Consider the following 22,915-nt stretch of genomic DNA (forward strand, 5'->3'; position numbering starts at 1 on the left):
ATAATAATAATAATAATAATAATAATAATAATAATAATAATAATAATAATAATTTATATCCTGCATGCCTTTCTCTCAATAATGAGACTCAAAGTGTCTATCATTATATTTAAAAACAATACAGATTAAAACCATGCAAAAACCTTCAATGTAAATATAAATATAAAAATATTTTAAAAACAATCAAACAATTTATACAGTTTATAACATTAAAATGCATTAAAAGACTGTGTACATACTTTAAAACAGCAACACACAACATTAACCCAGCAGTAGACTGGCTGGGCAGGGGAAGGAAAACAAAGCAATTTGTCCCCATCCACACCGGGTGACACCAACCTGAGCAATACCACTGCATAAGTCAGAGCTGACTTGAAGATACATAACAACAACAGCAATATCAGCAACCATATCAAATTAAAATATGGGCACCCTCTGTACCTGCTTCAAAAGCAATATTTCATTATAGTATAGATTTATGCACTTTTGTGCATTACAATTTGCTGCCTCAAGTGCAAAACCTCTGATAGTCTGTGTGCCTCCTCCCCACCCCCAGAAAGCATGTTGCAAGCTTCAACATATACGGATGGTCAAGGCAAGGTGCTCTCAGTTAAAATGCTAATCTTGGGAAGTGCAAAAGGGCTATTTTTTTTTAATGGAAATGCAAACCCAACTTGTTCCTTTTTACAACCATTGACCTGCTTTCTCTATCATCACAGTAGGAATTAATGTCAATCTTTCTGTCAACAATGCAGCTGAAAGTAGGACAAGTGTTGTCACTAGAATCTCAGCACATTATCCTGTATGCTCAATTGTATGGGCAATTGCATGAGAGTTAGGGGAAAACAGTGGCAGGAAGTGACATTGATTTCTGTAGTACTTGTGGGTTTCCATGCATTAGAGGTACATTCTGTGCGGTTTTGGGGGGAAATTGCCTGAAAATTGTACCAATTCTTTTCCTTTTAATTGCCCACTCCTGGTATAAACAGATGAGTCAATGCAGCCAGTATGCAATACCTGAATATCTTGGTGATGAAATTAAAACTTCATTATTTGAATTCTTACCATGTCACTCCTAGTCTTAGCCTTAACTGGGAATTTCATAATGAACATGTGCAGTGGATCTCCTATCCCAGTGATGGTGAATATTTTACAGGCCAAGTGCCCAAACTGCAACCCAAAACCCACTTATTTATCACAAAGTGCCACGTCCCTCTGGCTTTCTAGTTACAAACTCTGGCAAACTCTGTGCTGGGGTGATGGCATGTGCGCCCACAGAGAGGGCTCTGAGTGCCACCTCTGGCACTTGTGCCATAGGTTCGCCACCACTGCAAATCCAAATTGGTCCTGCAGCTCCAGCCCTAGAGCTCCTTTTGCTCACTTTTGCCCCTTTACCCTTCATATCTTGCCTGGAATCTGGTACTCAGGCCTCAAGGTGACCATTTTACTGGAGAAACTGATGTGTTGGTTGTTGGGCTCAGTGTGGTAAAGAGTGACTTCTTGTTAATTAGGTCCTTCTTGTTAATTAGATCAGAGAGGTAGAAAATTGCAGAGATATGGATGTAGTTAATTAACCAGACAGATTATATATATATAAAAACAGGAAAGATTTATTGCATAACCAATAAAACAAACATCTAGTTTTATGCTGGTTTTACACACAGAACATTGTAATACATCAGTTTCAAGCAAAGGAACACTTCTCTCTGAACTCTTTCCATATCTTCAGCTCCCAATCCCTATTCATATCTCCTCCATTCCTTTCTTCCTAACTGGCCCTATCCAGCTCAGGATTTAATCCATTCCTGTCTGCCTCTGTTCCTATCTCTGCTTCTACCTGGCCCTGTCTATCTTGCCTATCTAACCCTTTTATAGACAGGCTTCTGCTTTTTATATTTGTCCCCCTCTCTCCAGGCCTTGCTCACACCATTCCAGGAGCTGTGATTTGTTGGCTTGTCCATCTTCTCACTTCATGCCATGTGTTTCAGAATGAAATGATTCCTATTTTATTTGTTCCCCTCTTCACAGAATGCAATATAGACATTTCTGTAGGAGTTGATATTTCCAAGCGCACAGGGTCTCCACCTGCACTCCATTTGAAGCAGAAAATGCAAACCTACTTGCCCTGGCTTATGCAGCAAATGGGTCCCATGATCAATATCAGTTGTAGTCTTGCGTCTCCTGTTAACATCAGGTTCAGGTATCAAGTCTTTGCAAGAAATGGCCAGTCCTTGTTTGACTCTGACTTTGAACCGTATAATGATGAGATCATTCAGAAATTCTTGGCTGTGCAAACCAAAGTGGACACCTACTTGAATATAGATTTTTTGCAGTCCTTTTGGGATAAATCTCTCAGTTTGGCCTCTGCCAAAGTGAAGGTAAGCATGTGTCTGTTGTGGTTTTGATGGTGGGAAACACATTAAATTATGAGTCATTTTCAATTGAATGATGCCTTATTTAGTTCCAGGCATCTGAGGATTTATATACTGTAGGAAAAATAAGTCTGAACAATAGCTTCTTTGTTCAGTCTTATTTTCAGACCTTGGCCTATGTCTGAGACCATGGCCTTCTGCACAGGAGCCAAAAGGCTTGTTTCTCCCCCATTCTGGCTTTGTCCTTTTTCAGATGACACAATCTCAAACTCTGTTTCTCATGTGAGTGGTCTGGATGCTGTCTGTCATGTTCTACACCAGAACTGGGCTATGCCAGCCTTAAAATGGTGTAAAAAATATACTTGTTGCTCCAGATCTTTCTGCACAGGTGTCCTGCTGAGTCACCAAGTGCATCTGCTCCTGCTGTGTGTCACTCATTCTGATATCATAGAATCATAGAATTGTAGAGTTGGAAGAGACCATAAGGGCCATCCAGTCCAACCCCCTGCCATGCAGGAAGTCACAATCAAAGCATACCCGACAGATGGCCACGTGACCGTTGCTCTGTGCCTCATTCTGATTTCAGAAGCAAGTGACTTATAGTGGCAGCAGACACACTGGGTGTCTCAGAGGAACACCCATGTAGACAGCTGCCATGGTGAGGGAATGGAGGCTGAGGTAAGGGGGACAGGTCAGGGCAGTTGTGAGGCAAGATACTCAGGGCTGCTCCTGGAGTATCCTGGCCAGTGCAGAAAAGGCCCAAGGTTCAGACCTTGTCCTTTGTCTGAGACTAGCTTGTACAACTGCTATAGTGGCACTATTGAATCCTGCTCTATAAATATCAACCAAATTGGGTCAGGGAGTCTCTAGTCCCTTTTAGGAAATTACCTTATGGCAGGTAGTTGGTTAGGATGGAGCTGATCCATCAGCCACAGAATAACCCAGTGACCAGAGCAGTTTGGTATTATCATAGTGGAAATCGTAGTTTCAATGAACTACAGTATATACGGCCCACCATGGCCTTCAGCATATGCTCAAGGTTGATATATACAAGCTTGCCTTTGGTCACATGCAATGGCTTATGTCAGTATTTTTGGAGCTATAGTTCCTTTTTCTATTTGATTTTCAGAAAAAGCAGTCTGCTTAAATCATATTTCCTCACCTTAAGAGTTTAGGGTTCCTAGAGTTTAGGAAGGGAAGGAGTAGCTGCTCATGTATGAAATAGGGATAGACCCAGTATGGTGTAATGAACTGGGATTCCTGAAGACTATGGTTTGCATATTTATCCACCCATGGAAACCCACTGGGCAACCTTGGGCAAGTCACACAGCCTCAGAGGAAAATGAGGTGAAGGAAAACACCCTTCTGAAAAAATCTTGCCATGAAAACTCACTTTAGGATTACCATAAATTGGAAACAACTTGAAAGCATACATCAAAAACAAACAGATGGCTACTTTTCAAATGATTAAGGCAAAGCTTGGAAAAAGTTACTGTTTGTGCTACAGTTTCTGGAATCTTTAGCCAGCAAGGCCATAGCCATGTTGATCATGGGTTCAGGGAGCCATTATACAGTGCGCCCATATCATACGCAGGTGTACCTTACACGGCTTTCATCATATACTGAAAGCCACGTTGGGAAAAGGAGTGTCGCGCCCTATAAGGGGTAATGGTGTGTGTGCCCATGGTGCTTGTGCACTGCTGCGCCACCGTGTGCACAAGCCCCATTCATTTAAATGGGGCTCGAGCATATGCGGAATTCCCCTTACGTGGGGAGGGGGTCTGGAACGAATCCTCCATGTATGGGAAGGGTGGACTGTATATATAAAAAAATCTATCCCAAGCTCTGGACATGTAGCAAGCCCTGCATAGAGTGAGAAAGTGAAATAAAACAGTCAACTTTGGGTATCAGTTTGGCTAAACATATTTATCTGTTTTATGTTATCTACAGATTTCTCACCTCTGTTGTTTTGTCACAGGTTCTGTTGGTATTTACGGATGGACCAGATGATAGTGTAGAAATGCTCAAAGCAACAGTGGATGTTCTTCGCCGGAAAGGTATGTAGGTACTTCGTTTCTCAAGTTTCTTTAATCCTTCCCCCCCAAATTTCTGCTGTCTGGTTCCTAAAATACCGGTCTGCTATACTCTCTATCACCTCTGAATCATTTGGAAATTTCCTTCCTTTCAAACTCTTTTAAAGGTTTGGAAATAGGAAATAGTCAGATGGAGCAAGATCTGGGAATAGAGAGGATGGTTTATGCACTCAGGCCCCAAATTCTTCAAAACATCCATCATCTTGCCAATCCTGTGGGTGGGTACATTGTCCTAAAAAAAAAAAAAAAGAGAGAGAGAGATAGAGAGAGAATACCTTTGTGCAGATTCCAATGCCTCCTTAGTGAGCACAGCATGTTATACTAGTATTACTGAAGATAGTCAGTCATCAAAATGCCTTCCTGATCCCAAAAAGCTATGACCATAACCTTTCCTGCTGACCTTTGAGCCTTGAATTTTTTTGGCTGTGGAAAACCTGAATGTTGCCACCACAAGGATTGCTGTTTGGTCTCCAGATCATAATGACAACCATGTTTCATCAACAATGACAAATTATTCAAAAAATATATCACTAGATTGATCAATATGCAGCAAAATCAACTTGGATGTATCCACTCAATTTCACTTCTGGTCAGCATTCAAACATTTTGCCATCCATTTCCCTGGCAGCTTCTGCATAGCCAACTGCTCATGAAGTTATAAACCCAGTGTGTTCCCAGGATATCTCAAATGTCTCAGCAATTATTTTGGCTGAGATTAGCTGATCTGTCAAACTTGGGTTATGAACACCCTCAACAATTTCAGAAGATAACACTGTTGAAGGCCTCCCAGATGTTGCTGCATCTTCAGTTTCAAAATCTCCATGCAGGAAGTTGTTACAACACTTTTCCACAGTTGAGTATGATGGACATTTGTCACTCAGTGTTTGCCCATACACACATGGATTTCCTTTGAAGTTTTCTTCTGCAGGAACAGGAATTTCATGACAGCTGAGAGTTCAGCACTTGGAAATTCCACACTTTTTGTTGGCATGGTTCTATCAATTTATTTATTATTATTTATTTATTTGATTTCTATCCGACCTTTCTCCCTGAAAGGGAGTCAAGGCATTAAAAATGTATTACAATAAAACAATTAAAAATATCATCTAAAAACAGTATAAAATTACAGGCATTAAAACCACACTAAAACCATGATACCCACCCTATATAACAAACACCCAAGCCAGCTCATGATTATACAACAAAAGCCTATCTGAATAAAGCCGTTTTTGCTTCCCGACAAAAGGCAAGCAGGAAATTGGGCAGTCTTGCTTCTCGTGGGCATTCTGGAGGGCAGCCATTGAGAATGCTCTCTATCGTGTCCTTACCAGAGAAGCAAGAGAAAGCCTTCCCCAGAAGTTCTTAGGGCTCTAGCAGGTTCATATGGGGAGATATGGTCTCTCAAATAACCTGGACCGAAGCACCATAGGGCTTTATAGGTCATGACCAGCACTTAGAATTGTGCCTAGAAATGAACTGGAAGCCTGTGAATCTGTTTTAACAAAGGAGTTACATGCTCCATGTAACTGGCCCTGGTCAGCATTCTGGCTGCAGTGTTTTGCACACCCTGAAATTTCCAAATAATTTCCAAAGGCAGCCCCATGTAGAATGTGTAACAGTTGTCTAACTCAATGAGATGTAATCAAGGCATGTGTCACTGTAGCCAGATCTGATGTTTCAAGGAATAGGCACAGCTGGTGCACAAGTTTTAACTATGCAAAATGCACTCCTGGCCACTGCTGAAACCTGGGCATCCAGACTAAGAGGAGCACACCCAAGCTGCAAGCTTGAGGTTTCAGGGGGGGAGCGTAACCCCATCCAGCGCAAGCAGAAACCCTATTCCCTGACGTATGATCGACCAGGAACACCTCTGTCTTGTCTGGATTAAGTTTCAATTTATTTGCCCTCATGCAGTCCAATACTGACAGCAGATACTGGTTCAGTTCAGAGACAGCTTCCATGGAATCAGATGGAAAGGAGAGATAGAGTTGGATGTCATCTGCTTACTGGTGACACCTCACCCCAAACTCCGGCAGTTTCATGTAGATGTTAAATAACATGGGGGACATGATGAAACCCTGTGGGACTCCACAGGCTATCAGCCAAGGAGTCGAACAGGAATCTCCCAACACCATCTTCTGAGTCTGCCCCTCCAAGAAAGACTGGAACCACTGCATAACAGTGCCCCCAAGTGCTATCCCAGAGAGGCACTCAGAAGGATACCATGGTCTATAGTATCAAAAGCCACCGAAAGATCAAGGATAATCTGAATAATCTGAAAAAATAATTTTAAAAATATCAAAAATTAGAGCTATGATCCTGCAAATTGGCAGTTTACAATGTGAAAAACACTCTTTCAATCTACAGTGGTAACATTTTGGGAAGTAGGTCAGGCTGCAAACTTTTCAGCACCCCCTCATATTATGGCATGGGCGTTAGTGGAGTACGGTCCACTGATGCATGATAATTATATGACTTCTCCAGAAATAATAGTCTTACAGTATGATCCCCCAGGGCATGGTGGTCTGAAACTTCAGTTGAGGAATATCTGAAAACTCTAAATCGTGTTGACAGACATTTCAACATGGCTCTACCTTGGGTGCACATATTTGGGTTCCATAATGATTTACATGGAAAGCAGAGGAGATTAATCAGCTGTTAAAAAGTATACAAGAAAGAAATGAAGAACATTTTCTTTGATTATGTGTGATACATTAGCAGATTCCAACTGCCTAGAAGATGATCTCATATCCCTTGAGAAAAAGTTTCTCTTGAAATATGTTGGAAACAAAGAATGTAGTCTCTTTTCCTGTGTAGCTGTATCTTGATTTTAATTCCAGAAAAATGACTGCAGGACATGCTAGAATCAGAGCTGACCCTGGTAGTCTCTACACCTCTTTGTCCCAACAGGAAACAAACATAAAATTATGAAGTTGAAGGTTTTGCAGCCGGCATCCATAGTTTTCTGTGGGTTTTCTGGGCTATGTCGCTGCATTCTGGAAGAGTTTGTTCCTGATGTTTTGCCTGCATCTGTGGCTAATATCTTCACAGGGTGGTGGTATGGAATTATGTGGGATATAAGGGTCACAGAAGTATAAATACCCCACATACATCCTCTCAGTTTTTATACTTCTCAAAAGATTGAAGAAATAGCAGTGACTACTTTGCTTCATGAGAAAATAATCAAAGTGTAAGGCAATTGTGAAGTACACAAGTGGACAACTGTTTTCCTCTGAATATTTTTGGACTGCAACTCCCATAATTCCTCACATTGGATATCCTGGGTAGGGTGGGTGGGAATTGCAAGCTAAAAACCACAGGACAGCTACAGTTGTCCCCTCTTGGTGTGATACGGAACATTAGGAATTTCCAGCTGAGTTTGATGTGTTGCAGCAAAACCAGCAAAAAGTCTTGTGACAAAAATAGCTAGGCAAGCCCAAAACATATCTTCTTTAGAAAGTGAAGTAATTGGTTTCAACACCTATTATTTTTCAGGGCTCGATGCATTTTTAATGATTGGCCTGGAAAACTTTCAGGAATTCCATGAACTACAGGAAATTGAGTTTGGTAGAGGATTTGGATATCGGGAACCATTGCACATAGGAAATCCAGAACTCCCGAGCATGTTATGGAGAGCTTTTGTAAGTTTCCTCATGGAAAAAGGAAGGTATAGAAAATACAAACCTTTTAAGTTCTTAATAATGAACACATTAACAATGATTGTTTGGCATTTTTTAAATGTTTTAGGATACTATTACTGAACGCGAATGCTGCAGTGTTTGCTGTAAATGCTTTGGGGAAGATGGCAATCGAGGTGTTCCTGGATTTCCTGGAAGGAAGGTAAGATTAGAGACGAGAACAGCAATTAAAGAACAATTCCCAAATTGTGATGGGACACATTAGTGATGAAGTGCATTTTTTTAAAAAAGAAAGGCACTATATGGGTTACAGTGACTACTTGATAGAGAGGCCTTGTGCAGCATTAATTCCTATTGTATCATTTTTTTGCCAATAGAGAAAGCCAGGTTTGGAAACATTACTTTTTGGACTAAGTTCTGAGATTCCTCAGTGAAATCATGTGCGTTAGGGGATTCTGTAATAATAGCAAGTACATTTTTATACTGCTTATCAGTGCACTTAAGCACTCCCTAAGTAGTGTAATAATTTATTATTATTATTTACAACTGTAAGCTAATTGCCCCCAACAAGTTGTGTACTCATTTTAGCAACCTCAGAAGGATGCAAGCCTGAGTTGAGCCTGAGTCCCTGAGCTGGTATTGAACTCACAACCTTGTGGTTTATGAGTGAGTGGCTGCAGCAGAGGCATTTAACCACTGTGCCACCAGGGCTTATATTGTTCCGCAAAGTAATTTTTCCAAGCTCTAAGAGGAAGTTATAAGGCAACAAGATCTCACAACAGTCTGCCCTACAGCTAACTGCTGGGGGAAATCCCTGAAGTCAGGACCAGCATAAGACTTTTTGTCACCTGAACCAAAGGACAAGATGACACCTACCTTCATTCCATGCAAAGAAGCCAACTGGACTGGCAGTTCAATCTTACTTTAACACCTTCTTTTACATCCTAATTTAACATGATAACATACGCCACTACACTTGAGGCTAATTTAAGCTGATTTGGGGAGGGAAATGCCTCACCCCCCCCCAAGGGAAATGCCCCAACAGATTTGGAACAGCTTGTGGGGTTGCTATGGTTGTGTTCAAGCATTTTTTGCCTGAGGCAGTTGCCTCATTCTGGTAAGCCCAGCCTTGCGTGAAACAGCATTTTTATTTATCACATTTCTATTCTAGCTTCTTTCAATAGAATTCAAAGGTATACAGAGCAAAGCAATTTTCTTGTTAATTTTTGTAACTTATTGAAGGTGGAAGTAAGGATGAAAATGGCAAATCAACCAGTTGTGGCTGTGATCTGAATGTAGAATGTTTAACTGGAAAAATAAGGCAGAGAAATACAGAAGATATATTAAGATCAGTATTTGGTAGTTCTTTCAGTTACAGTACTTTCATAAAGTTTAAATACTTCAGTTAGAAATGTAAGAAACCCTTCAAATCTCAAATGTGCAATAAGGATCAAAACTTTAGCTTCACTAGGCATACATCTTCCAAGTATCCCATTAGCCAGTCAGTTTTCCTTGTTAACTTTTACAATTTGAAAATGAAACAAGACATGATTCACTAATCATTCTTGCAGTCCTCTGTGGGAAGCTCTTGTTGCATCTTCCAGCAAGGAAAGAAAGGTTATTGTCATATACTCCGCTTAATGATTTAATAAAGTTTTAATAAAGCTTGGTTGTAATGTTGGGAATTTGTTTTAAAATAGAGATTTTTTTTTTAAATGAGGAAGAGACACTCTGAAGATGAATGTTGAAAGAGGAAATCCAGCTATCCTACAAAGCAAAAGTGTGGAGAAAAGTGATCTAGGACAGCAGGTGGTGTGAAATGTTCATTTATATGTGTCAAGGGGTGCAGATGGACTCCAGTCCCCAACTGGGTGGTCCTAAATCCAGAAGAGGCTCCAGACTTAAAGTAAGCCCCAATGGAGTTTTCAGTGAGATCACTACTTACTACATCCCTAAGATTGCCCATGCTGGTGCACAAGGACCAGCTATCACAATCTCACTTTAAAAAAAACCAGTCAGCTGATGCACATATACTGCAAATTATTTTTTTATTCAGAAACCCTCTGAGATTTGGGGGACTGGTTAAAAACTCAGGGTCAGATCAAGACAATTTGCTGCTTGTGTCAAAATCAAAGATGATACCTTTCTACATTCCTTATATAGAAGCCGGTCAACCAGATGGACAGTTATCATCCAAAGAGGGCAGCAGGCAGGCTTAGAGAAAATACATGACAGGTTGCAAGGAGACACAGCTGTGCCCTCTAACACCTTGCCACTACTCAGTGAATGCCCATGCATGCCATCTGAGGCAGTTGCCCCTGGCCACAATCCTGTTGGTATGTGCCAGTGTAGCTCCAGATTAAACTAGGAGTTGAATCAGGAGCTATCCAAGATCCTGTTACATAAAGAGTTTTCCTTCACCCCATCATGCAGTAAAGCATCATAAAGACTGGCCAACATGTGGCCAGCAACTGGAACAGCCACCAGAATGTTCTTGTTTCAATCTCCATAGTTGCAGATAATCCACATAAATATACTGGTGGAATTGTGTGCTTTGTGTATTGAACAGGATTTCAGCCTCATACTGCTGAGTGATAGAACTAGCCCTATATCAACTGGCAACTGGCTGAACTCTGTAGTGGAGGAAAATAGTAATTCTTAAAGCAGAAAGGTTGCAGATGGAATGTTGTACAGATGGGGATGGGCAAAGCAATACAAATTACCCTACACTGGATTTCCCATTTAACTCACAGAACCCAGAAAAGCTGCACCTCTATCAAGAACCTCTATACCAGTCAGCAAAATGGAAAAAGATTATCTTTCATGGTTAATGTAGTTGTTAAACCTGAGAAGAGTGGAGGTTGGCTCTGTTAAGATGCAGACACCTTCAACAGAGGTTGTGCATGGAAATGCACTCAGATCTCTAGCATATCTTACGGTGACTACCTTTTCAGAAACCAAAAGGCAAGCAAGCATGCTTGACAAGTTTACTTGGTGATTCTACACATACATTCAGTGCCAGATAGTAGTTTCCTAACTTTTAACTAATGAAGGGGATGCTTCAGCTGTAGGATTGTGGGTCATCTTGGTCTAAAGAGGAATGGGAAGAAATGAAAGGGAGAATCTGTGTGTGTGACCACAAAACCAGTAAACTGGGGCACATGGGCATCAGTCATCAGCATCCATACACCAATATCTATGGTTGAACAAAAGGGAAGCTTAAGAGACAGTGTGAAACATAACTAGAGGCATTTAGGAAGCTTTGAACAGTCTGCGCTCTCCTATGGCTCTAATATCAAAAGAAAGTAGGCTGGAAAAGATATTGCTTGATTGAAGTAATACTTGCACCAGTAGCCAGCAACACATTTGCAGTAGGATTGTATGTATGGCAATACCCACCATATTCACAGCCTTGTTTTTCTTACACGTTGATCACAAAATGTGCACTACTCTGAGAGAGTCGGGAACTAGCTTGATACTGTGTTTACTTCAAGTACAGTACTTTGTTAATAAAGTTACAGTGTGTGCAACGGGGGAAAACAATCTCAGAACCATAGTTTAATATATTTAGACAGAAAAAAGCATTTCTATTTGCAGCAGCTCATTTTGCATTTGTCTGAAGGTTCTTACCTAGATACCATAAAAGGTAGATAAGAGGTTGACTATATATTCTTGTCCTACTAATGTGCAACCAATGGTAGGTTGTTCTTTATATCACAGATTTTCCTTGCAGATTCAAGTAAACATTGACTCAGTTGGAACAGAATATTTCTGCTTTCTTGAACCATTCACATCATTATATATTTGGGTGGTAATACATTATTATCTGAGTCTCTCTTCCCCCAATATCCTGATTTTATAAGATTGCAGTATTGCAATGAGATGTATGTGAATGCAAGAACTATGCCGATATATTGATAATGTTCATAACTTCCCTGTCTACCCAAAATGAAACATCATTATATGATGTTTACTAGCCTTCCCTAACTTGACCCCTCCAAGTGTGTAGGCTTAAAGTTCCCATCAGATCCAGCCACCACCACACTGGCTGGGAATAACTGATATGGTAGTGCTGCCCATCAGAAGGGTACGTGGCTGGGAAAGATGGAAATATAGGGCCTGTACAGACAGGTCAAAATAAAGCTGCTTCGGGTCACTTTGGAGGTATGCTATTTAAATGACACACACATCTTGAGAGGCCAGAAGCTGTGCCAAAACTGGGCTCCAGTCCTTAGGACTGCAGTATGGCTTTGTGGTGGTTTCCAGCCTCTTAGGACGTATGCATCATTTAAACATCATACCTCCAAAGTGACCCGAAGCAGCTTTTGTTTGGCCTGCCTGTACGGGCTCATAAATGTCCTTTTAAGGATATTATTTGGATATTCTTTGGTTAGTTCATGGTGTATTTCAGTACATAAAAGTCTCACTTCTCATCTTCAAAATACATACAAAGGAGCTCTGTAATTTAAATGAAATTTTCTCACCTATTACTATCTTTCAGGGAAGCGTGGGCTACCGAGGATACCCAGGCCATCCTGGTGAGGAAGGAGGAATTGTAAGTAACAGATAATTCAGTGGTACAGAAACAATAGTTCAGTTGAGGTGGTCTGTGGCATCTATCTCACTGCTGCAGGGAATTCCCAACTTGAAAGGAACTATTCAAGGTTCTTAAAATACCTCAGCACTTTAGATAGCTCCCTTACAGTCTGAAATGGAGAGCCAACATGGCGGTGGAAATATAATCAGGGTTTGAGAGTTGGACTATATCTCTGGAGACCAGGGTTTGATTCCCCCTCAGAGGGTTTTCAAGTTATTTTCAACTTATGACTACCCTATCGGAGGGTTTTCTGGATCTGAGAGCGAGTGACTTGTCAAAGGTCACCCAGCAGAGACCTAGTCCTATGCTCAAACCACTACCCTAGGCTGCTTGTCATATACTGTACACGTATCATGTCACATTTGTTGAATTTTAGAGGGAGTCCTCTAGGCATCAGTGTCTTCCACTTACAATTATCTCACATCTTTTCACTGCTTTAGTTTGTATTTTCACCAAAAATCAATTAAAGTGAGAAAGACATAATAGGTGCAAAATGCCTTTTGGTCTGTGGGGTTGGATTATTAAGGATGCCTGTCATTTTTATTGTTACCTTATGATCTATTGGTTTTGTTAAATACGTTTAGTAGTATTATATATTTTGTAGGGATGTAGAAAGAAACAATGAGTAATTTTAGCAATTTTCTTCCTGCTGTGAGAAAGCCTTTGAAAAAAGCACATTTGTTCAAAGACTATGTACAATTCAGAATGTATTTGGCACAAAATTCACACTTTTGTGCTCAGAATATTTCTATATATTATTTTCTGTGCAACGAATGCTGTTTTCTGTGCAAGAAAAACACGTGCAAATTTTGTGCAGAATAAGTTGCGAACTGCAAAGGATCTTCTCAGTTCAGGATTCTTCTCATCAATTTCCTGACAATTGAGAAACTTATTTTTTTACCATTTTCAAATATTTTCAAATAGTCTTTCCATCCCTTTGTGTTTTATATGTGAAAATGCTATATTATGGTTTAATTATTGTACACTGCTTGGATTTGCTTAACATCATAGGAGGCATTGAGATAAACATTGAAATAATTAAGTACACAAAGAAACAAAACTGGTAGTGAGGCGCATCCTTCTAGCAGTCGGGAACAAATGGAACCTCTTTAGTTTATTAAAGGCATATTTTCCAAATCCAAACACTAGTCAAGAATGACTCCTACCAATCTTTCTTTATTAGGGAGACCAGGGTCCAATGGGAATCAATGGCATAAGAGGAAACAGAGGATGCTCTGGTGCAAGGGGACCAAAGGCAAGTGAATATTCTTGAAGTGTAAGTTTTGTCAGGAGGGATACAGATTGGTGCTTTTACCCCATGTTATTTTTATGTCATATTTTATCGTTTACAGCCTTGGTATAAATCTGTCTGGTTTCATGCTTTCTCCCCTGTTTGAGGCTTGTTGGCTTAATCCCTTCTCCCAGTGAATGCCGAACTTGTGCCTTTGAATGAATGGATCCATACATCTGTATTGAAGAGTCTAGTAGTACATCTGATAAAGTGGGCAGTGGTCCATAAAAATGTATGTCAAATAAAATGTTTTAGACTTCAAGGTGCTATAATTGTGTGTGTGCTTAAAAAAACGACGACAAACAAGCAAAGCACACCTGATTTAAAAGATGATTCTATTTTGTCAGTTTGCCTCTTGGTAATGAAGTATTGAATGGTAAGAGGTGCCCACATGTCAGAAGTCCAGGGTTATTGGTAACCAAAATTCTGGTGGTGGTGGTATGATGATGATGATGATGATTTTATTTACTTATATCCTACCCTTGTCCCAATATAGGGATGCAAGGTGATGCACAGTAAATTTAAAACAATATAATTTAAAACATACAAGAACATTAAAATTCATATAAAATTAAAAAAACCATTAAACAATTTTAAAAGTTAAAACAATCATGTGTTAAAATTTAAAATGCATTAAAAATTCAAAACAAATCTTAAAATCTGAATTACACAGCATTTAAAATAAATCCTTGACAATTTGAAAAAGCCTGACGGCGCAAGGATATTTTTATTTGCTGTCAAAAGCAGAGCAGGGATGGGGCCATTCTGGCCTTCAAGGGAGGGAGCATCTACCACGAAGGCCTTCTCTCTCGCTCTCAATCTGCCTTGATTCCCAATGGGAAGAGGCAGAATGTGTGTGTGTGTGTGTGTGTGTGTGTGTGTGTGTGTATATATATATATATATATATATATATATATATATATATAAAATTGCCCCCACCAAATGAACCTGAGAGGCTGGTGGGACAGGGAGGAGGGCCTCGCTGGATGATCTCAACACTATAGTGGGTTCATAAAGGGAGATACGGCCCTACAAATAGCCTGGACCCAGCTGTATAGGGCTTTCTAGGTCAAAACCCACACTTTGAATTATGCCTGGAAATGTACCAGCTGCCAATAGAGCTTTAGCAATAAGGGATTTGCATGCCCCCTATAGCCAGCTCCAATTAACAACCTGGCTGTTGCTCTTTGGGCAAACTGACGTTTCTAAGCACTTTTCAAAGGCAGCCCCATGCATTACAATAATCCAAATGTTTTGGTGATGGTGGTGGGAAGAGATAATTGATTTCCCTTTTGGCTCCTTGGGCAATGATCATTGGGGAAGACACTGACAAAATGCTAGTGTATCAAGGACTATTGTTAGAAATGGACCTTGTTCTTCCATGTAAGTAGCAACAGAGAGGAAGGTTTGCTCATTCAGATCTACCTTAGAATTTCTGCATTCTTTATGGTGTAATTTACAAGTCTCTTTGTAAATTTCAGGGACAAAGGGGATACCGAGGAAACAAGGTATGTAATCTTTTACAACATGAATATTATCTCTTCACTTAAAGAATTTTCTTGAATATTCATTTTAGTAGTACTGGTAATAATAATGATGTTAGTACTAGTTTGTGAAAATGAGCCAGCATCATGAAAAATAGGTCTTTGGAGGATGATGATGTTGTTGAAGGGTGATTTTGGATGTATTTTGAATAACAGATAGGAGCTCCTTTTAGACTAGGAAGCTACCCTGTGCAATGTAAGAATCTGTACCAGGCCTGTCTGGAGAATCCAGTGAAAATATCTAGGAATATTGGCATACAAAGTGTGTGCTTCATTATGGAGCTTTGGTCATTTCCAAAGATTCTACACCTTTAGATATGCTGCATGATATGTTTTGTTATGGGATAGAGATATAGGAAGCCACCTTTTACTTAGTCAGGGTGCATTTATGCTACTTAATTGTAGTACTCTGATGCCATTGTAACTACTCTGGCTGCATCCTGTGGAAATCTGGGATTTATAGTTTGATGAAATTTGATGAAGAGTATTTAGAATCCTCTGCTAGAGAGTTCTGGTGCTATAGTCCAGGGGAGTGCACTAGAGCTCTCTAACAGAAAATTCCAAATATCACACTCAACTACAAATCCCAGGGTCCCATAGGGTGAAGCCATGGCTGTTATTTGGAACCCAGCTGTTATAATTGTACAGTGTGGATGTGTTCTCAGTCTGTTGGTTCATCTAGGCCAGCACTGTCTATATGGCTCCCTAGGATTTCTGGTAGCCCCAGACCTTTTGCTTGCACATCATTTTAGCTGTGTCACTGAACTAAATACTGGTATCTGTGATCAGTCTTACTGATGGGCTGAAATAGTGTTGGCAGCATTTTATGAGATACTCACTGGTTAAGTGATGAATGTTTAGCCATATACGCTTGTGCTCTATATAATTATAACAGAAAAATGTGCCATAAATTGTATTGATAAGGAATGCTCAAAAGAACTTCCTAATAAGCATGTTTTAAAATTGTTAACAGGGTGAAGATGGTGACATTGGACTTTATGGGATTGATGGACAGGAGGTACCATTTAATCTGAACTTTTGATCATGATCTTCATGTCTAGCCCTCTTTTTGAAATGTGCTGAGAAAGCACACAACTTTTAAAGAAATACAAAATTTAATAATAAAAAGTTACAAATCAGCTAAAATAGGCTTGACAACTAGCAAAATGTTCAAATATTAAAATATTGTGAATGTTTCGAAATGGCTTGAAGAGAAGACCAGATGCACAAATTCTCCAGATGTTTTAATAAATAGGATTGTCTTTGTTGTCTGAAATGCTAGAGGCTCTGTCTGAGATGGACTGCTCCAAGAAGCATATCCCATAAGATTACAGAGCTGTGCTTATTTGAGGTAAAACTTGATCTTCTTTCTACTTTTGTGGTCTAGGGAGAGCGAGGATCTCCTGGATCACCTGGACCAAAGGGCCGTTCAGGAAGAAGGGTAAAACTAGTCCAAATTTTTAATGCTCTCTTTTGGAGATCACTGTAAACTACAGTATATACTCAAACATAAGTCGACCTCATGTATAAGTCAAGGGCAGGTTTTGGGACCAAATTTATGGATTTTGATATGATCCATGGATAAGTTGAGGGTAAAACTTAGGAGCATGTAACAAAGGATGTAAAGGATGATGCAGAGGAAAACGATGCCAAAGAAATTCTGGCTAGCATAACTGTTTGTGCTCATCCTAAAGGCTGGATGGATGAGAGAGTAGAGGGGCTGATGCTTCTTTCAGGTGCTCCAAGAAGAGATTATTAATCTCTCACCTTTCACCAGAGCATGGTTCCCTTTTTGATAAGAGTTAAAGTACCGCACTTACATTAACCTGTGGATAAGCTGACCCAGGATTTTTGACTAAAATTTTTAGACTTATCTATGAGTATATACAGTATGTAGTCTTTTGGGACACACCTCCATCCTGTTGGAAGCTGCTATGAATTACTCATGATTAAGATTGGATATGCTAACTTCCCATTTCAGAACCATCTGATACAATCCAACAAAGCAGAGAGAGGCAACATTGGTGGGCCGGGTGGGGTGTGTGTGCAGTTTTCTTCCTGGAATCTTTTATTTAGTAAAAAAAAATGCTTAAATAAACATATATTCATTAAAATAGTTTAATATCGAAATAAAATCAATATAATATCACTCCTAATTTTGAAGCACTAATACTGTTTTGGGTAAATAATGCTTGGGGTTCCCTGCAACCCAGTTAAGAGACAAATCACATTTTTTTGTCCTGAAAGCTTGCAGAAGCAGCAATTCATTTTGGGGGGAAAGGAGGTTGGAGGGAGCTGTGGTCCTGGGAGCCATAAAGATCACCCCGAGAACTGCAATTTGCCCACCTCTCCAATAAAGCATTAGATGTACCTCATCATCTTTGAGCATAAGCTGAAATCTGTCGGTTTATGACCACTTATTTTAATAAGTGAGGGATGAGTCTGGAGGACTTGCCAAAAGTAATATGTGCATAATATCTGAACTGCTGTTTGTTTCTTCTACATGGCTGAAGGGTAGAGAAGGCCCTAGAGGACAGCCAGGGGAACGAGGACAGCCTGGTATAAGAGGAGACAGTGTAAGTAATGCTGGATTTTGTTGTTTTTGTTTTAATACATGAAATAGATGTTGGATTCCAGCTCCCCTTGGTTATCACCCTGATCAGGGATAATGGAAGGTATAGTTGAGCTGTAGGCCATAATCTCCTCACCACTACATCTTCTTCTGCAGTGATAATGTCTCTACCATTTGGAATTTGAGGGTATGTCTTAGATCCAAATGGCAGAAAAGAAGGATTTTTCTTCTTTAACCATAAGACAAGAGGCTTAACGGAGCACTTCCATGCCCCAAGAAGCATGATGTTTGTGATGGCAGAATGTAGACCTTAATGGGTTAAGCAAAGAGTCAGTATTAAAAGGAAACCTCTTTTACCCTTCCTTTTCAGGTTAATCCATTGTGCCTGGGAGTGCTTTATCACCAGTAAAATGTCCAGGTTCCTACAACAGGGGCTAATGTTTCACCCCCTCCCCGACTTCTTCATAGGCCTAACCCACTCATCAGGGCCTAAAAGCACATTTTTTTCTGGGTGCATATAGGCCAAATTGGTAATCCGAAGTGACATCATTCATCTCACTTATGGTTGTCATTTTGGATTAATATGTGGCCAACAAAGAGGAATTTTAAAAAAGGGATTTTAGAGTGTGTGTAGAAAATTCAGAGGGTTGGGTTGTCTGGAAGGGAAAATTTTCACGTGTTTTGCTGTGGTATTCGGGCTAAAAGTATCTAAAAGTTACAACCAAAATATGTTTGAGAAAGTTGTGGCAGGACAGGGAGACTCTTGGGTCTGCAAAAGTGTGATGGGGTAGTGGTGGTGCTTGGAGCCTATGGGCTTTAGTTTAGTCACCTATCTTATAGGATGCCTAGCACTCTGCTGCAGGTCATATGGGGCAGCTTCTTAGAGAGCTGACAGATTCCATCTTGAGGGCTTGTGTCTTATTCTGACAACCTATTTCTCTGAAATTGTTTCATGACTGGACACTAAGAGATTACTGTCTTTACACTGCATACTTCCATATGGCACACCTAAAATCTAACACATAGACAATTTCTCTCAGTCCACTGTTGGAAGTTGCAAGGAAGTAGAATAGTATTTGATGCTCTATTATCTTTGGCTGCAATTGTATTTTTCTATAAACTCACCTGAGATAGATACTACTTTAGATGGAAATCTTTCTCACTATCTCTGGCCAATTACATTCTTACTATATAAAATTACAGCTCCAGTCATCAAGTCACCCATACAGATTGCATGCTTGAATTAATTGTCTTCCAAGATGATTTCCTTCATTGCTTCAGGGAAGTAATGTGCTGTTTTTGATGGAAGGGTCAAATGGAAAGGAGTATTTAATCATTTTCTGTGAACTACATTTTTTTCTGCTGTGCTAGTGAAGCAGAGGCCTTTGATAACATTTCAGAGTCTTTTTTCTCCTTTCTTTTCAGGGAGTTCCTGGAATTGACAGCAATGTCTTTGGTCCCCTGGGTCCAAAAGGAAACATAGGGCAACAGGTATCCAAGCCAAATCCGGACAAATAGACACTACTCTGAACAGAATAATGCACTTTGCTCCAAGACTACATGTTGTTCTTTTCTCATAATGTGCTTAATCACTGATTTATTTATTACTATGTTAATGACTATTAATATTTGCGTTGGGACTCATAACTGTGAGAAGCAAAAGTAAATAAATAAAAATAACAGAGCTGCCAAAATCTGGGCATTTTAGGCAGTTGTTAATCCCAACAAGAATAGACCCATTGAATCAAAGTATTGGCAAATCAACATTTGTAGACTTGCCATTAATGTAATGGGTTTCCTTTAGTTGTGAACAGCATTTGGATTTCAGCCTGATGTTGTAACATGAACCTGATTATTGCTGGAGAGAAAAGAGGCACACGAACATGATGTTCTATCAATGTGTAGATTTTGGCAGATCTGTGGTTTCAAAGGAACATTGAATTGAATAAGATGCCTTTGGCAGCATATGTAGAATCTGAAATGAGACAAATGTTTATGGTTTTCATTCTTTCTAATTAGATATGGTTGATACAATTGATTACAATGAAGTTACATTGTATGATGAATATTGTATAAATATGTATCTTGAATTATATGTCAGACTTCATTAGACACATCTGATGCCAGAATATGGGAAATGTACAGATGTAATTTAGTAATCTCATTCTTTTCTGCAGGGAGAACTTGGAGTTGATGGAGTAGGAGGCGAGTCAGGCGAGAATGGTCCACTTGTAAGCACAGTTATTGTACTGGAGAAGAAGCAGATGGTTCAAGCAAATGCTATGGCTATGTTTGCAGGGACAGGTTCTTCCCTACCCTTTTGCTTGTGTAAACTCTTTTAAAAACATTTTGGAATTAAACAAAGGTAATTTGGTGGGCAGAAAAAGGGAAGAGGCCTAAACGCACACATGGCAAGCTTTACTAAAAGAAATAAATATTTCCTTTTAGAACTGGATGTTTCCTCCTTTTATATTCCTTTAATTTGGCTCCAAAACTAGAAAGTTGGATCTGTGGTATTTTCCTCCCCATTACATTTAATTTATCAAGAAATTGGGGATTAATTGTCAGATGCAACCTTTTCCTAAGGTTTGATTACAATTTGTATCACACCTAGCATGCATGGGGATGATAGGAGTTCTGGTAATATCCCAGCTGAGCATTCAAGACTGGGGAAAATAGAGCATTTACATTTTAAGACTGGTCTTAGAAGCATTAAGAAATTCACCTCTTGGGTGGGCTGTGAACAAAATACACAGTTAATCAATAAAAAGTTACTAAGGAAATTGAGACAGTAGATGACTAAAATTCTCTAGTGACTTGTTAGGGGAATGTGTAAGACAACAGTAATAGTTTCTACAGATTTAAGATCTACTATGGGATGCTGTAACTGTTTCTTCCCCACTTTTTTTAGGGCCCTGAAGGTCAGAGAGGTCCTCCTGGCATAAAGGTGAGTAGTAACTGCACTCAGACTAATGAATATATTCCTATGTGCCAAGTCTGTATATTTGTCTCTTATTTATGGAACTGATTGGGAAACTCACCTTGTTAGGAATAAAAACTATATGACAGACCTGTTTTGTTCTGAATCTGAAGGGTTATTGACCCATAGAGCTAGTAACTAAAAGGGAAACAATGGGGTTTGTTAAAATAAGGACATTTCTAAATCTTTGTTTTTAAGAAAATAGTTTTCTTGTGGTAAATTACCCGTGGTACTTGAATTAGTAGGACAAAAACAATAAGCGGGAATGGCTAAATCATAAATGAGTAGAACTTTAAAAAGAAACTATGGCCTGTTACAGACTGCCACAATAAAGCTGCTTCAGGTCTCTTTGGAGGTAGGCTATTTAAATGATGCATGCGTCCTAAGTGTCTGGAGGTCGCGCCAAAGCCACACTCCATCCCTAAGCACCGGAGTGCAGCTTTGGTGCAGCTTCCGCATTCTTAGGATGCATGCATCATTTAAACAGCATATCTCCAAAGAGATCTGAAGCAGCTTTATTTTGGCAGTCTGTAACAGGCCTATGGTTAGTTATAGTTATTTGGGTGCAAGGTTTAACCATTCTTAAGCTTCACATATATACTCGGCCAGGATGTTAGCAAGATTGTTCTTGTCACAAGTAACTGACGTACAACCACTACCTTTCTGCCTAACATACATGTCAGGGTTGTTATGAGCCACTTTGGAAGAAGTGCCTTTAAGCCCTGTTTCCAGGCTCCCTAGAAGCATCCATTTGGCCTGTATAAAAAGCCCTGCAGGATGCTGGTCTAGAGGGACTTATTCTACAATTCAGCAGGACTCTTTTCCAATTCTTAATTTTTGTCAAGAGATGAAGAGAGATTGGCCTCATAAGCCAACATTTCCTGCCCAAAGCTGGAATCTTAGCACATCTGTTTTATCTCTGTCTCAGCCAACAATATTCTCTTTATTGCAAACTAGCTATACATTGACAATTATAGAACTCTAGAGGGCCCTGTGAGCTTTGACATTTTTCTGTATTTAACTCTCCTGACCTGCGATAAACTCATTTTTAAAATGGTACAAATATATCTAAAGCCTATCATTAGTTAGCACTGCTGAGTACTGTATTCTTTTTATTTCCAAACCTTTCTTTGAGTAATGATAGCGTTAGGTGTCAATAAACATTTTCAGATTGTGGCTCCTTCTACTATTTTTTCCCCTATTTGCTGTGAAATAAAAACCTCCAAAACATCTCACATCAGTTTTTGCATTAATGCAACACTTGAGCAAGAGACATCACATGAAGACAGATTCAGAAACTGGAACAAGCAAAAGATTATCTCTTAAATAAGGGAAATATTTAAATATTTACCTTAAGAAGGATCCCAGAGCATGAAGAACATGGTGCTCTGCCATCATTTATACTTACCTGGATTAAATACAATTGCCTGGATTTCAACCTTAAACCAATGGGTGTTGAAAGAGTGCATAGATCCATTTGCACTCAGACTAAAGTCAAATGCCTTGCCCAGAGATATTATCCTTCGCTTTGCTCATTATGTAGTACTTGTGATCAAATACTAGTATTCCACGCCATTTCCCTGGACACTTTAAGAAAAATATGCATTTTTAAGCACTTCATGATACTCCTGCAACAAGCAGGTGTGAAGTATACATGGGGCTTCTCCTTTAAAGTAATCATTATACAAGGGGAGACTATAATGATCGCTATGTCCAAAACGCATCAGTGTCTCCCGAAAAATTAGAGGAAGAAGCAAAGGAGGAAGATACCTCACCCATTCAAGTGGGAAATCACTAAGGAGATTTGGGACTGAAGATGGTTAAGCC

At 39.6% G+C, this 22,915-nt stretch overlaps 1 protein-coding gene across 1 annotated transcript in view; it reads left to right on the forward strand.

Moving 5' to 3' along the window:
- Positions 1 to 22,915, forward strand: part of LOC121933001 (collagen alpha-6(VI) chain-like) — a 99,909-nt gene that overhangs the window by 40,667 nt on the left and 36,327 nt on the right. Inside the window, exons 12-24 of the mRNA XM_042472177.1 lie at positions 2,029 to 2,378; positions 4,351 to 4,429; positions 7,961 to 8,106; positions 8,213 to 8,305; positions 12,605 to 12,658; positions 13,884 to 13,955; positions 15,474 to 15,500; positions 16,510 to 16,554; positions 16,924 to 16,977; positions 18,050 to 18,112; positions 19,534 to 19,599; positions 20,286 to 20,339; positions 21,020 to 21,055. Coding sequence (XP_042328111.1) covers positions 2,029 to 2,378; positions 4,351 to 4,429; positions 7,961 to 8,106; positions 8,213 to 8,305; positions 12,605 to 12,658; positions 13,884 to 13,955; positions 15,474 to 15,500; positions 16,510 to 16,554; positions 16,924 to 16,977; positions 18,050 to 18,112; positions 19,534 to 19,599; positions 20,286 to 20,339; positions 21,020 to 21,055 — 1,139 coding nt within the window. The remainder of the gene's footprint in view (positions 1 to 2,028; positions 2,379 to 4,350; positions 4,430 to 7,960; positions 8,107 to 8,212; positions 8,306 to 12,604; positions 12,659 to 13,883; positions 13,956 to 15,473; positions 15,501 to 16,509; positions 16,555 to 16,923; positions 16,978 to 18,049; positions 18,113 to 19,533; positions 19,600 to 20,285; positions 20,340 to 21,019; positions 21,056 to 22,915) is intronic.

Source organism: Sceloporus undulatus, chromosome 6 (assembly GCF_019175285.1).
Source record: "Sceloporus undulatus isolate JIND9_A2432 ecotype Alabama chromosome 6, SceUnd_v1.1, whole genome shotgun sequence".
Classification (NCBI taxonomy): domain Eukaryota; kingdom Metazoa; phylum Chordata; class Lepidosauria; order Squamata; family Phrynosomatidae; genus Sceloporus; species Sceloporus undulatus.